The sequence below is a fragment of the Lutra lutra genome, chromosome 14, assembly GCF_902655055.1.
Source record: "Lutra lutra chromosome 14, mLutLut1.2, whole genome shotgun sequence".
In the NCBI taxonomy this organism is placed as follows: Eukaryota; Metazoa; Chordata; class Mammalia; order Carnivora; family Mustelidae; genus Lutra; species Lutra lutra.
The window spans coordinates 35,126,467-35,139,132 of record NC_062291.1 but is presented as its reverse complement, the minus strand read 5'-3'; the positions used below and the strand labels follow the sequence as shown (position 1 = coordinate 35,139,132).

The window sequence follows — 12,666 nt, the reverse complement described above, 5'->3', positions numbered from 1 at the left end:
CAACACATAAACAAATGAGCATGGTTGTATTTCAAATAAAACTTTACTTAACAAAACAGCAAGCTAGATTTGACTCATAAGCAGTAATCTGCCAACCCCTGCTCTATTATATTATGAATTACAGTTCATAATTAGTGGCTTAAATAAATAAAGTTTTATTTTTCTCATCTAGTGAAAAGCCCAAGGCTGGTACCAGAGCTCCACAATGTCACCAGAGACCCAAACTTTCTTTTTCTTTTTTCCCAAACTCTATCTTTCTGTTCCACCAATCATAGCATGCAGTTCCCATCCTTCATGGTTGCAAGACAGCCATTGTAGCTCAGACCACCATATACATGTTTCAGGCAAAATAAAGAACAAAAGGGAGGAAAGAATAAAGAAGACATGCTAGCTATTACCCTTCCCTTTAAGAAGCAGTGACTTTATGGGGATAAAAGATATAGCATAGGGAATATGGCCAATGGTACTGTAATAGTGTTGTGTGGTGACAGATGGTAGCTGTACCTGTGAGCACAGTGTAATGTATAGATTTAAAATCACTATGTTGTACACATGAAACATAGTGTGTCAACTATACTCATAAAAAATAAAGATGTTTAGTCGGGCTCTCTGCTGGGCGGGGAGCCTGCTTTCCTTCCTCTCTCTCTGCCTCTCTCTCTGCCTACTTGTGATCTCTCTCTCTCTGTCAAATAAACAAAATCTTTAAAAAAAATAAAAAAATAAAAAAAAATAAAGATGTTTAATTCACACGTACATAGCATTTGATGGTAAAGAAAATCATTTCCAGAGAAAAGTATCTACTTTGGGTGTGGAGAGGGTGCGGGAGAAGCAATGACCTTGGCCTACATTTCATTGGCCACAACTGGTCATAAGACTATCCCACCCCTAGCTCTAAGAAAAGAAGGAAATGAAGCTTTTTAGGGGGCTGCATTCCTGCCCTGAAAAGAAATGAAGGTTTTGTTAGAAAGAGAGTGGGTATTCAGTAGGCAATTAAATATCTCTACTACACATCTAGAGGCTAAAAATAAATTCAGATCTGGTATCTGTTTTGTGTGTCTTTGATTCCTGTGACTTGCCAAACTGGAATATTGTAGTCAAGATAGACTGGGTGATAATGTGAATTAAAAAAAAACTTTATTATTAAAGTTATTTAACAAAAAATCCACAAGTTGTAAATGTTCATACTACTTGAATTTTCATAAAGTGAACATGTCCATGTAATCAGCACAATGTTCTGAGGTCTTTTAATGGAGTCACCATGATATAGGGAATAAAGGAAGAGCCCAATTTCAGGCCAAGAAACTATATTCTTTAACTGTGGCCCAGTAAATGAAGGGCCTCCATATCGGTATATCAGGTATGATACGTATCCTTCCCTTCCTTCCTTCTCATGCAGCTGAAACTAAAAGATAAGGCTCTGCTTGCAGAAATCCACATGGTACAGGAGGCAGTTGGCTTTGGAAATCCATCTTTCTGACATCCTTCCAGCTTAAGAACTGTGTGGAACTCTGAGCTCCTTTCCTTCCCAGAGAGATTAAACCCTGGACATTTCACCATATGAGGCCTGGGGATGGAAAGTACCATCCCCATTCACTTATTTCCATTGGCTAATTTACTGGATGGCTGTTACTGGATATTTTACAGGTTGACAATAAACTGGATGACAATAAAAAATGAAAAAGATTCAAAATTCATCAGTGTGGTTCTGGATTTAATTAAGGTCTACTGAGGTATATATAAGGATAATTATTTATGTAATTAAGATAAAGTGGGTTCATTATTAGGGTTTCTGTTTAAAAGCTTACCAGGTCATTCCTGGACTGATAAGGCCAACTTCTAAGGTCTCTGACTAGGCTCACTTTCTGGAACTTGAGAATTAAGGAATCAATTTCTAAGATGGACCTAAAGAAGACTACTCTGCTGGGTCACTGTATTAGGACAAACACCTTAGTTGTAGCCAGACCCTTTGGATCCAGTGGTGAACAGAGCTGAACAGAGAAGTCTGCTGAAGGTGGAGGTACTGACTACCTCTAAGCAAGGGTATCTTCATGGATCTAAATCACAAGGGCTCCAAGAAGAGTCCATTAACTTTAAGAGATGCAAAATTCCTCTCAACGGAGGGCAGTATTCTAAGACTAAAGATGACAAAGAAACATTATTTCTTCACTCCTGTCCTGATCACTGCAGAGCAAAACCAGGAATCAAGACTCCTCTTCCTTAATTTTTTAAAGAAGGCGCAGAGAATAGGAGGGAGGTGGGAGAAAGGAGGGAATGTGGGAGGCATACTAATAAACAAGAAGAATAAAACAAATCCTACATTCATTTGTAGTCCGCGTGCAGTCTTGGTTCTAACGCTACTTTCTTTAAGAAATCCTCCTGAGGCAACAAGTAAGTATCAGGTTCGCCTTGTCCTCTGCTCCCCCAGGACTGTGCGCTGCCAACCTCCGTGGACTCCAGCGTAAACTCAGCCTCTCCCCCACGCGACTGTGAGCTTCCGAGGGGCAGGACAGCGCCCTTTCAGGTAGGCGTTCTCAGCACTGCACTTTGGCTCTAAACACGGGCTCGAAAGTTCGCTGGAAGAATGGATTTGTGGAACACTTTAGCACTTCTGGCCACTCCCTGGGATTCTCCCAATATTCCTCACTCCATCAGGAACGCAGAGCCCGGTGTAAGCCGAGAACATCCACACATCCTGACTGGTGCTATCGCCCCAACTCTACCCAAACTGCAGCGCACCTGTTTTACCGCAGTTTAAGATAAGTTAGAGTCGTGGCGTTGCATTATGGGAAGTGTAGGAGCGGGAAAGCGGAAGGGGCGGGACGAGCGGCATCTTCCCTTCCTCCATAGGGGCGCTAGGGCTTGGGGGTAAGGTGGCGTGGTCGGGGGTGTTGCAGTGTGGACTTTGCGTTTGTCCTCCGCCCTACCCGAGGCGGTAGAGCTGATTGGTGGCGGGAGGCTGTGCACTTGGAGGTGCGGCAGGTGGCGCACAGGCCTCGGGGCACGTTGGCTGCACCATGGTCCAGCTCAGTGAGTGACCTTACGGGTGGTCGCGGGGCCGGGAGGGCGTATGGGACCCGATGAAGCAACTCTTCTAGGTGAGCTACAGGCAACCCGAACTTGAAACAGCCACACTACCTTACGTTTGTCCCTCTCCTCAGGTTTTTCTCACTTAATCTTTCCTTAAAATTTATGAGACAAATGGCGTTCAGTTTCTAGACAGGCGGCTGAGGGTCCGTGGTGGTCACAGAGCTGTTAAATGGCAGGCTGGTGTTGAGCGGATTGAGGAGGTAGTCATTTCTGCCAGATGTGCATGAGAGGAGTTTCACAAATACACCATCTAAACTGGGTTGACAATAATTGGTTGGATGCAAGCAAGCCCCTTCAGTTGAGGAAGGGGCATGTTTTATCTATCTCATTTTGTCCATTTTATGTACTCGGTTCTTGTGTGTTAACAACTTAATTCTCCGCAGCTACTGTCCTGTGCAAAGCCTACCGTGGAGGCCATTTAACCATCCGTCTTGCCCTGAGTGGCTGTACCAACCGGCCTTTCTACCGCATTGTGGCTGCTCACAACAAGTGTCCCAGGGATGGCCGTTTCGTGGAGCAGCTGGGCTCCTATGATCCACTGCCCAACAGTCATGGAGAGAAAATCGTTGCTCTCAACCTAGAACGGATTCGGCATTGGATTGGCTGTGGGGCCCACCTCTCTAAGCCTGTGGAGAAGCTTCTGGGTAACTCAGCTCTAGCCTTACTTCATTGAGGGGATTTTCAGTTGAAGTCAGTTTCAGGATGATAAGAGTTAAGAATGATTTTCATTACCTCAGGTTGCTTAGGGCTAGGGTGAAAGCTGAAGTTGTGAACTAATTGTCATTTTGACTGGAGACCCCTTTTGTGGACTCTTATGAGACTTGCTGAGTGAATGGGATTTTGTACTGAAAATGGGAATAATGGGTCTTGAATGGCTATCTGTCCATTAATCTTTTTTCAAATAAGGACATTAGCGTTAGGAAGTAACATCCACTGTCTCCTTGTAGTAAATGGAAGGGGGGCGGAGTTGGGGGAAGAGATAGTTTGGCAAGAGAGGAGCTTGTTTTAAATCCATGCTGTAGGTCAGGTCTCTGTTAGACCTCAGCTCTGTGAGGCTAAGTTCCCAGGGAATCATTGGCTTATACCATGTTATAATGAATGGAAATCCTGTTGCTTTTAGGTCTTTCTGGCTTTTTCCCTCTGCATCCCATGATGATCACAAATGCCGAGAGGCTGCGAAGGAAACGGGCACGCGAAGTCCTCTTAGCATCTCAGAAAACAGATACAGAGGCTACAGAAACAAAAACAAGCTGACTTCAATGAGCAGAGCATTGGGAGAAAGGTCAAAGTCCTCTTAAAACACTTATGCAGAGCGCTTAGTCTTAATAGCTTTGGAGGTCAATAAATGGAGTTTTCTGCGTCACACATGCTCTTCTGGACTGTCCTGAGCTGGATTCAGAGAGTAATTTGTTCTTTCTAACATAGAGCTGGGTCCAGATACTAATGAGCTTTTTTAGCCTTCATTGAGAAAAGACAGTGGCTCTGGGGTGTGTTGGACTTTTGGGTTGGGCCCTGGATCTCTCAGACAACTTTACAGTCTGCTGCCTTGCAATACTTCCCTGTTTGAAAGCCCCCAGCAAGCCTGTCCATGGTCTGTCTGTGCAATTCGGCAATTCGTTCCTTAATCATTTATGGTCAGCCCACTAGCTCAAGAACACAGTTACTTTGCTTATTTATTTATTTATTTATTTATTTATAGAGTTACTTTCTCTTGTTTGATATATAATCTCAAATTTACAAAGGGAGATTTTTTTTTTAATGAGATTTTAGGCTATAATAGCATACTTTTAGAATGAGAAACTGGAAGAAACGTAATATTGAAAAGTACCTACATAAATTCTTGACCCTTTACAGGTAAAGGTTATTCATGAGGATTATTAGGTATCATGAAAGGGGGTAAGATTGTCTCCATTTTATTGAAGAGAGATTGAGGTTCAGATGTGGAAACTTGACCAACGCCATCTCTTTTCATTTGGGCAGAGCTAAGATTCAGACCCCAATATGCATATCTGGAGAGCCCTTTCCAACACATTATATTGTCTGTGGCAGGGTGAGTGTGAGATGAGCAAAGATGAGGGGCTTTTCAAACGTCCACTTAAAAAGCCAGTGATAGAATGAGGTTTAGGTGTCATGAGTTTGGTTAACAAATGACTGGCTGTGCCCCAAGCCCAAAATATCACATCTGCTTCACCAGAACTGCAGGACAAGCACAAGTGTGGATCAGAGGATTTTAGTGCACACTCTGGGTGATATGATTTCAAATTCTGGCACAAGACTAGGATATAGAGCTGATAGAGGAGACACTAAAGCCCTATCAGTGTACCAACTTATTTTCTGGATTTTATATATTGAGAACAATTATCAGCCATCTCATTATGGGGTCAAGACTCTCCCAGGGTTGTCTCTGGTGGGCCTCCCTTGCTTTTAGGGGACTTTGAAGGCAGGGCAGGCTGAGAAGAACTGACTGGATTTGATCATGGATGTGGGAAAGAAAAATGCTATGAAAACCATGGGAACTCTGGAAGTTAAAGAAAATAATACACTCTGGAGAGTTTAAGGTTTTTGGATAAGCTTTAATTGGTAGAACAGAGAAGAATGATTATGAAAAGTATTGACCAGTAAAGGGAACTGCTGGGAAATGGGTTAAGGTATTATTTTGATCTATTGGGTTTCTGCTCACTCAAGTATTCACTTTATGCCCTGATCTATCCTTCCTCTGTGATTTGTGTATACATACTTCCTGTGTGAGCACATCCTGTCCCTAATTTCCAGGTTTCCATAGCTCTAGCCTTATTTTGGATCTGCTGACACAGTTTCACACCATCTTAGTTGATTGCATCAGCTTATGTTGCTGTCACCTCAAATCCAACATGCTCAAACCCAGCTCTGCATTTAAAAAAAAAGAAAAGAAAGAAAAGCCTTTGCTTCAGCAGCCCTATTTTTACTGAGATGAGGGTTTGGGTCATGTTACCTTAACCAAAGTAGAAGGTGATTAGGAAGTGGAAGGTTAGTGGGTGTGATTCTGTAATAAATGTTAGTTTTTAAAAGACCAGTATTTTGTGCTTTTGGTTTACACTTTTTTCTTGCGGGAATCAGGGAAAGTGCTTCCCTAGAAGTCCCAGCCAGTAGGTTACAAAATTACCGGTTCTTAGAGTTTTGCCTACACTTGTCAGGATCACTGAAAAAGAAATCTATGTAACGATGTTCAACCATGTCAAATCGCTAAAAGCTGGTATTATGCAGTTTTTTACTTTAAAAAGGCAAACAAAACAGCAGTATGTAGTTTCGATGTAGTATGGACGTGCCATATATTAAATGAACTGCACTGCGACTCTGGTGAGAAGATAAGCGCCAGGTTTCTCGAGTAAGGGACGGAGGGCAGCTGGCGTCTCGGGTAACCACAGAGAAGCTCCTGCTGCTACTCCGGTCTCCTTTTAAGTCTTGGCCACGCCCTGGTTTTGCAGCTGCCGTAAAGTGCGACGTCATGCCACGCCTATTGGGCGCTTTTTATGACGTAGTAGGCCGGGGTGGGGTTTTTTTGCGCGGGAAAAGGGGGCAGTCTGGAGCTCTAGCCTGTGTTGCTGGGACCGGCAGTTTCTGTGGGGTTGCCGCTCGCCCCCTATCCCTGCCGGCTATGGGGTTACTGGAACTGTGTGAGGAAGTGTTTGGTACCAACGACCTTTACCGAGTGTTGGGCGTGCGGCGCGAGGCCTCGGACGGCGAGGTCCGACGCGGCTACCACAAGGTGTCCCTGCGGGTGCATCCGGACCGGGTTGGCGAGGACGACAAAGAGGACGCCACCCGCCGCTTCCAGGTGCGCAAGTCCCGGCTCCACTGGCCGCCCGGCGCCTCCCAGGCGGAGTGCGCCCAACCTGGCCTGGTGTTTTTCTAATTTTTATTTCTCGCAGCGCGGTTTCAGCGAGGGATGCGAGGGTGATTTTTTGTTGCTCTTAACCCGCAGATCCTCGGGAAAGTCTATTCTGTTTTGAGCGACAAAGAGCAGAGAGCATTGTACGATGAGCAGGGAACAGTAGACGAAGATTCTGATGTGCTCAGCCAAGATCGGGACTGGGAGACGTATTGGAGGTTACTTTTTAAAAAGGTAGAGGACCCTGGAAATTTCTTTGTGGTGATTCTCTTCATTTATTCAACAGACGTTTATTGAATGGTTTTAAGGTACTGCATTTTGTGTTGCGTAGGAATGAGGAATTTGTTTCATCCTAAAATACGCATATGTGCAAGTATTCTTCGGGAGATAACATATATTTGAAGAAGAATAAGTCTGTTTAACCGTCAAACATATGTACTTTTACTGAAATGGGTCTTTAATTTCCTGTTGATGTAGAGCAATTGCAGGGGGAAAGGTTTAATATTTTATAAGATAATGCTTTATTTTACATATCGACATGTAAGTCTTGAGTTCTGGGAAACTTCCCTTAAATTTTCCTGGTCTGTAGTTCAGTAGTTGTGAAGGTTGGAATAGGGAAAACTCTGGAAAAGCTTTGGCATAGAAAGTGTGGTTCCTTGCAACAATTTCAACTGAAGCACCTATTGTACTTGGGACTTTCAACACCTCACTCTGGTTTTACTAGTATACTTTTTATTTGAAATTCTCAGAGTTAAAGCATATGTCTCTCATTTGTTCAGATATCTCTAGAAGACATTCAAGCTTTTGAAAAGACATACAAAGGTTCTGAAGAAGAGCTGGCAGATATTAAACAGGCCTATTTGGATTTCAAAGGTGACATGGATCAGATCATGGAGTCTGTGCTGTGTGTGCAGTACACAGAAGAACCAAGGATAAGGAACATTATTCAGCAAGCCATTGATGCTGGAGAGATCCCATCCTATAATGCCTTTGTCAAAGAATCGAAGCAAAAGATGAATGCAAGGAAAAGGAGGGTAAGATTTTGAATGCTGTTTTTTTATAGGTCAATTGATTCCAAAAAGAATGTGAGGGTATTTACAATAATAGAAATATATAAGGTTACTGAGATGAGAGTAAGGGTTAACTCATTTCTTTTCTAATAAAATGAGCATATGAGCTCATTAAGAGAAACTTTTTTCCCTAGTATGTTGTGCTCAGGAGGATTTTGCTAGGTGGGTTGTTTAATATCATCTTAAAATAACACTGAAACATTCTTTATGTGGGCCTTCTTGTAGCTTTGTCACAGCTTTCCTCAAGAGATAAAGTAATGGAGTTCAGATACATAAAGTGGACAATGGTTCTCACTTGATTAAAAGATGGGGAGAGGGTGACTAAAACTTTTTTTTTTTTTTTTAAGATTTTATTTATTTATTTGACAGACAAGTAGGCAGAGAGGCAGGCAGACGGAGAGAGAGAGAGAGAGGAGGAGGCAGGCTCCCCGCTGAGCAGAGAGCCTGATGCGGGACTCGATCCCAGGACTCTGGGATCATGACCCGAGCCGAAGGCAGAGGCTTTAACTCACTGAGCCACGCAGGCGCCCCCTAAAACTTTTTTTGAACTGTGTCTTTTTTTTTTTTTTTTTAAGATTTTATTTATTTATTGGACAGGCAGAGATCACAAGTAGGCAGAGAAGCAGGCAGAGAGAGAGGAGGAAGCAGGCTCCCTTCTGAGCAGAGAGCCCGATGCGGGGCTTGATCCCAGAACCCTGGGATCGTGACCTGAGCTGAAGGCAGAGGCTTTAACCCTCTGAGCCACCCAGGCGCCCCTTGAACTGTGTCTTTTTAATACAGATTTTCTTTTGTTCTTGCCCAGATTGACTCTTGAATTGGACCCAGAATATACATTTCTAAAAAAATGATTTAGTTTATTTTGATGAAAGTGTCTTCCCAAACACACTTGAAGAGGAAAACTTGTAGCTTCTGTGGAGTTGGTTAGGATAGGGATGATGGCAGGGAAAAGGAGCTTAAAGACAGACAGCTAAAGTTCTGGGACATAAGCCTCTGTGTCACTGGTCTTTTGGGGAGGACCAGACTGGTACTGAAGTAACCATCACCTCAACCTGGCTTTCCTAGTGGGAGCTCAGCTGAGAGTAGTGTCATATTTTAGGTCTCTGGTGGGTGCCTTATTTTCTGTGGCTGAATTGGAGGTGGAGGTGGGTCTGCAGTTTTGATACAAGATACATACAGGGGAAAGCTTGGGGTAGGTGCACGCGCATGGAATGTGTATCAAGATTATCATTTTGGGGGGGCATTGCTGACTCAGGCGATAGAGCATCTGACTCTTAATCTCAGGGTTATGAGTTCAAGCCCAACATTGGGCATGGAGCCTACTTTAGAGAAGTCATCATTTTGGCTTATAGGCTGCATCTGTTTAGGCCGCTCTGACAGTTTCAGCTGGTAGGCATTTTCTCCAGTGCAACTGAGCACAGCTGTATCCAATAATAGGATATTAGCTTGAGAAACTTCCTTAGAGTTGGGGGCAGGTGGATGGCATAGTTCTTTAGAGAGACTCCAGCAAACCTGGGGAGTGGTATACAGTTTTAAAAGAATTTAATGCAAGGACTAAAAGTAGACAGTGAAAACACTTTTTATTGGAATAACAAAATCCTAATGTATCAGCATCCCAGTATTTATAGAGTGTTCATTGCTATTTAGAAAATTGACTGGGGTTTGGAACCTATTACAGTGTTGTTGCCCTAAAGGAACAAAGTCATTAATCTTTCCCAAGGTATTCTTCTTTCCTCCCCCCAAGGTATTCTTATGGTATTTTGGAATCAGTGCCATAGGAAAATTTGGCAGAAGGTGGCTTTGAAATTAGGTAAAGAAAGGTTAAAACTGAATTTGTTAGTGTTTATTCTGACTACTTGGGAATTTTAAACCAGTGTTACTCAAGGCTGCCACCAAGTTCACATGTAGTTAAAAAGTAGGTTTCCAGAGGAGAGGAATTTGAGATGCCTGTAATGCTGGCAACATTTTTTAAGACATCCTTGATTAAATGACCTTTCCTCGCTCTCCCAGCATTTTGTTTTTATTCTTACCGCATGGTTTAAGAATACTAAACTACTTGCTACCCCTATAGCTAGTAAAAATGGGGAAAACTCAGAAATGCTTATTAGAATCAGAGGATCTACTGCATGCTGTCAGCAGCGTCGCCTTTTAATGAATGACATATTTATATAATTGTCTTGTTTTAATCTATATATCCCTCAAATTGAAAGGTTCTTACCATAGATTTGCTTTTGGGAAAGAGGGTTTATTTTTAGTATATGCTAGGTTGCCACGGAGTCTAATACGAGTTTCTGATTTAGGCTCAGGAAGAGGCTAAAGAAGCAGAAATAAGCAGGAAGGAGCTGGGCCTTGACGGAGGAGTAGAGAACTTGCAATCAGTCATTCAGGTAAGCCTGGCAGGTGCTTTTGAAGGTTGTTGCTACTTTTTTCATGTTCTGATCCCTACTGCTACTACTTTCTTCGTAGTGTATAGTGTTGTATTTTGTTTTCTTCTTTAAAAACATAAGTCATCCTTTTAAAGTGCCTAATTTAGTTAGGCATATTCATCAAGCTGTAGAACAGCACTAAGAACAGAACATTTTTGTCACCCTAAGAAGAAACTCGTTGCTCATTAGCTGTCATTCCCTGTTCTCCCTTCCACCAGCCTCTGGCAACCACTATGTATTTTTGTCTCTGGATAGCCTTGTTTTGAAAGCTTGTGTTTTAACTTCTTAAACAGAGCAGACAAAAGGATCGGCAAAAAGAAATGGACAATTTTCTGGCTCAAATGGAAGCAAAGTACTGCAAACCTTCCAAAAGAGGAGGGAAAAAAACGCCTCTCAAGAAAGAAAAGAAATAATGGAATTTTCTCTTCAGAAGTCCTTAGGTGTTAATTGGCACCATTGTAGGCAAGATACAGTCAAGATTTGAAGAAAGAAGTTAACCCTGCTCTTGAGAAAAGCTGTCCTTCCAGCCTAAATAACTCCGCTCGACTCTGTACACCAAGCAGAATCTCTCAACCTGATTTTAGTAATCGTAGAAATCCCCTGACATTCTTTGAGGTCCTGCATGAAGGAATTTGGAGATTTTTGTGGGAATGGGGGAGAGTGATGTACTTCCTGGCAGTGCTTGCATCTGTGATCTTCTGTACAAGGAACTCGTATCTAGAATGTGGGTCTGGCCCATATTGCCTGTAGCAGTGTTTTGCCACACGAGTGTGCACACAGCCGCAGAGTATTCGGAGTGACGTGTGTGATATTAGAACAGTAATTCTGTTCTAGCTCTGCCTAGCTAGAATGCTTTCAGAACACTTGGTGGACATCTTTCTTTCAAATATTTGCCAGTTTGCTTTCAGGCTTAATGTTCTTGAATAGATCCTCTCCTTTTTGTTTTACTCAGCCAGGTTTTGTACTCTTTGCTAGAAGTATAGGAGAAACAGATGTTGAGATTACTTTAAGCATCTTTGTAAGACTTGTACATGATGAAATAAATAAGTTAAAAATGACTGTTAAGTTCTGGGGCCTTTTAAATGATCTCAGTGATCATTTAAACTATGATCTAGAAAAACTAGTGTTGAGAGAAGAGAGAAGAAAAGTAACCAAATTCGCTTTATAGTAGGTAGCCAGATTTAAGTAGTATAAAGAAGTTGACCTGCCTGTAACTGTTGAATGTCTGTCCTTAGGTTGCAGATCTTGTTTGAACTTGTTTCCTCATCTGTAAAGGGTGAAGGAGTTGGGCTAAATGAATTCCTAGGGGTTCCTTCGGATTCTCTTAACTTTGAAAGGCAGGCCATCTTGATCCAGTGGTTTGTTATGCACTCATGTATTGATTTGTGAGGATAGTATAGAGATGTTTACTTATATTTAGTCAAATTGGTATGTACTCTTCGGAATATATGGACATTTTTTAGCAACTGATAACTTAAAGTCTTTGAGTTATAGACTTTTATGCATATGGTATTGAATATATAACAACCCTTCTGTTACTGAGTTTTATGTATGCTAATTAATCTGAAGTAAGCACATGACACATTTTTAGTTTGTGATTACAAACAAGTTAAAACATACTCTTCAATTATATTAAAATATAATTTAATGCAGGTTGTTTGAAGCATCTGTCTTCATATGATAGCATTACTACACTTTGATAAAATAAATACTACCCCTATTTATGATCTTTCGAATTTATCCCCTCTGAAGATTTACAATAAGATCTAAAACTGGTATCATCAAAATTAAAGTTCAGTGAAATTTAAATAAAATTAATTTAAGCCATAGTTAAAACCACTGCTGCATTTATGAGTGTCCTCCCAAAAAGGTCCATGGTGAAGTCAGAAGAATGCTGAGGTTCTGTACTTCTGCTCTTAGGATATGTTTATGCTAAACTAATTACCAGAGTTTCTGAAATATTGAGGTAATGCTGGCTCACTAATAGGTTCTACAAATTTTTGAAATCTGCTTAGAGTTTAAGTAGAAAATCTGGTAAGTTGAGTATAATAGTTAAAAAATATATGACCACTGAGGTCCTTTAAGAAGAAAAGAAGCATAATCTAGTAGGAAGCAGGCCTTGTGAGGTTGAGCTGTCCTATCTGAAAATATATATACATTATGACTTATATAAGTTAGTTTATACCGATGCTCACATTTATGTCTTTACTTAGCCTTT

At 41.7% G+C, this 12,666-nt stretch overlaps 3 protein-coding genes across 11 annotated transcripts in view; all 3 read left to right on the top strand.

The window, feature by feature from the left end:
- The window catches only part of CFAP70 (cilia and flagella associated protein 70), a 124,531-nt gene extending 122,847 nt beyond the window's left edge, over positions 1-1,684 (top strand). For all 8 annotated transcript variants that reach the window (XM_047702889.1, XM_047702888.1, XM_047702894.1 and 5 more), the window contains one exon: positions 1,397-1,684. In XM_047702889.1, the coding sequence (XP_047558845.1) occupies positions 1,397-1,477 (81 nt within the window). In that variant the 3' untranslated portion in view covers positions 1,478-1,684. The remainder of the gene's footprint in view (positions 1-1,396) is intronic.
- A 1,187-nt stretch (positions 1,685-2,871) lies between these two features.
- MRPS16 (mitochondrial ribosomal protein S16) lies at positions 2,872-4,450 on the top strand. Of its 2 annotated transcripts, none has more exons than XM_047702497.1 (3): positions 2,872-3,027; positions 3,471-3,731; positions 4,208-4,450. In XM_047702497.1, the coding sequence occupies exons 1-3, from the start codon at positions 3,015-3,017 to the stop codon at positions 4,339-4,341; spliced, it is 408 nt and encodes a 135-aa protein (XP_047558453.1). In that variant the 5' UTR covers positions 2,872-3,014; the 3' UTR covers positions 4,342-4,450. The 2 variants fall into 2 exon arrangements, with proteins under 2 accessions (XP_047558453.1, XP_047558452.1); XM_047702496.1 differs by having other exon boundaries at positions 2,957-3,095.
- A 1,665-nt stretch (positions 4,451-6,115) lies between these two features.
- DNAJC9 (DnaJ heat shock protein family (Hsp40) member C9) lies at positions 6,116-11,506 on the top strand. Its single transcript, XM_047702495.1, has 5 exons — positions 6,116-6,901; positions 7,049-7,189; positions 7,735-7,989; positions 10,323-10,409; positions 10,742-11,506. The coding sequence occupies exons 1-5, from the start codon at positions 6,572-6,574 to the stop codon at positions 10,859-10,861; spliced, it is 933 nt and encodes a 310-aa protein (XP_047558451.1). The 5' UTR covers positions 6,116-6,571; the 3' UTR covers positions 10,862-11,506.
- The last annotated feature ends 1,160 nt before the right edge of the window (positions 11,507-12,666 follow it).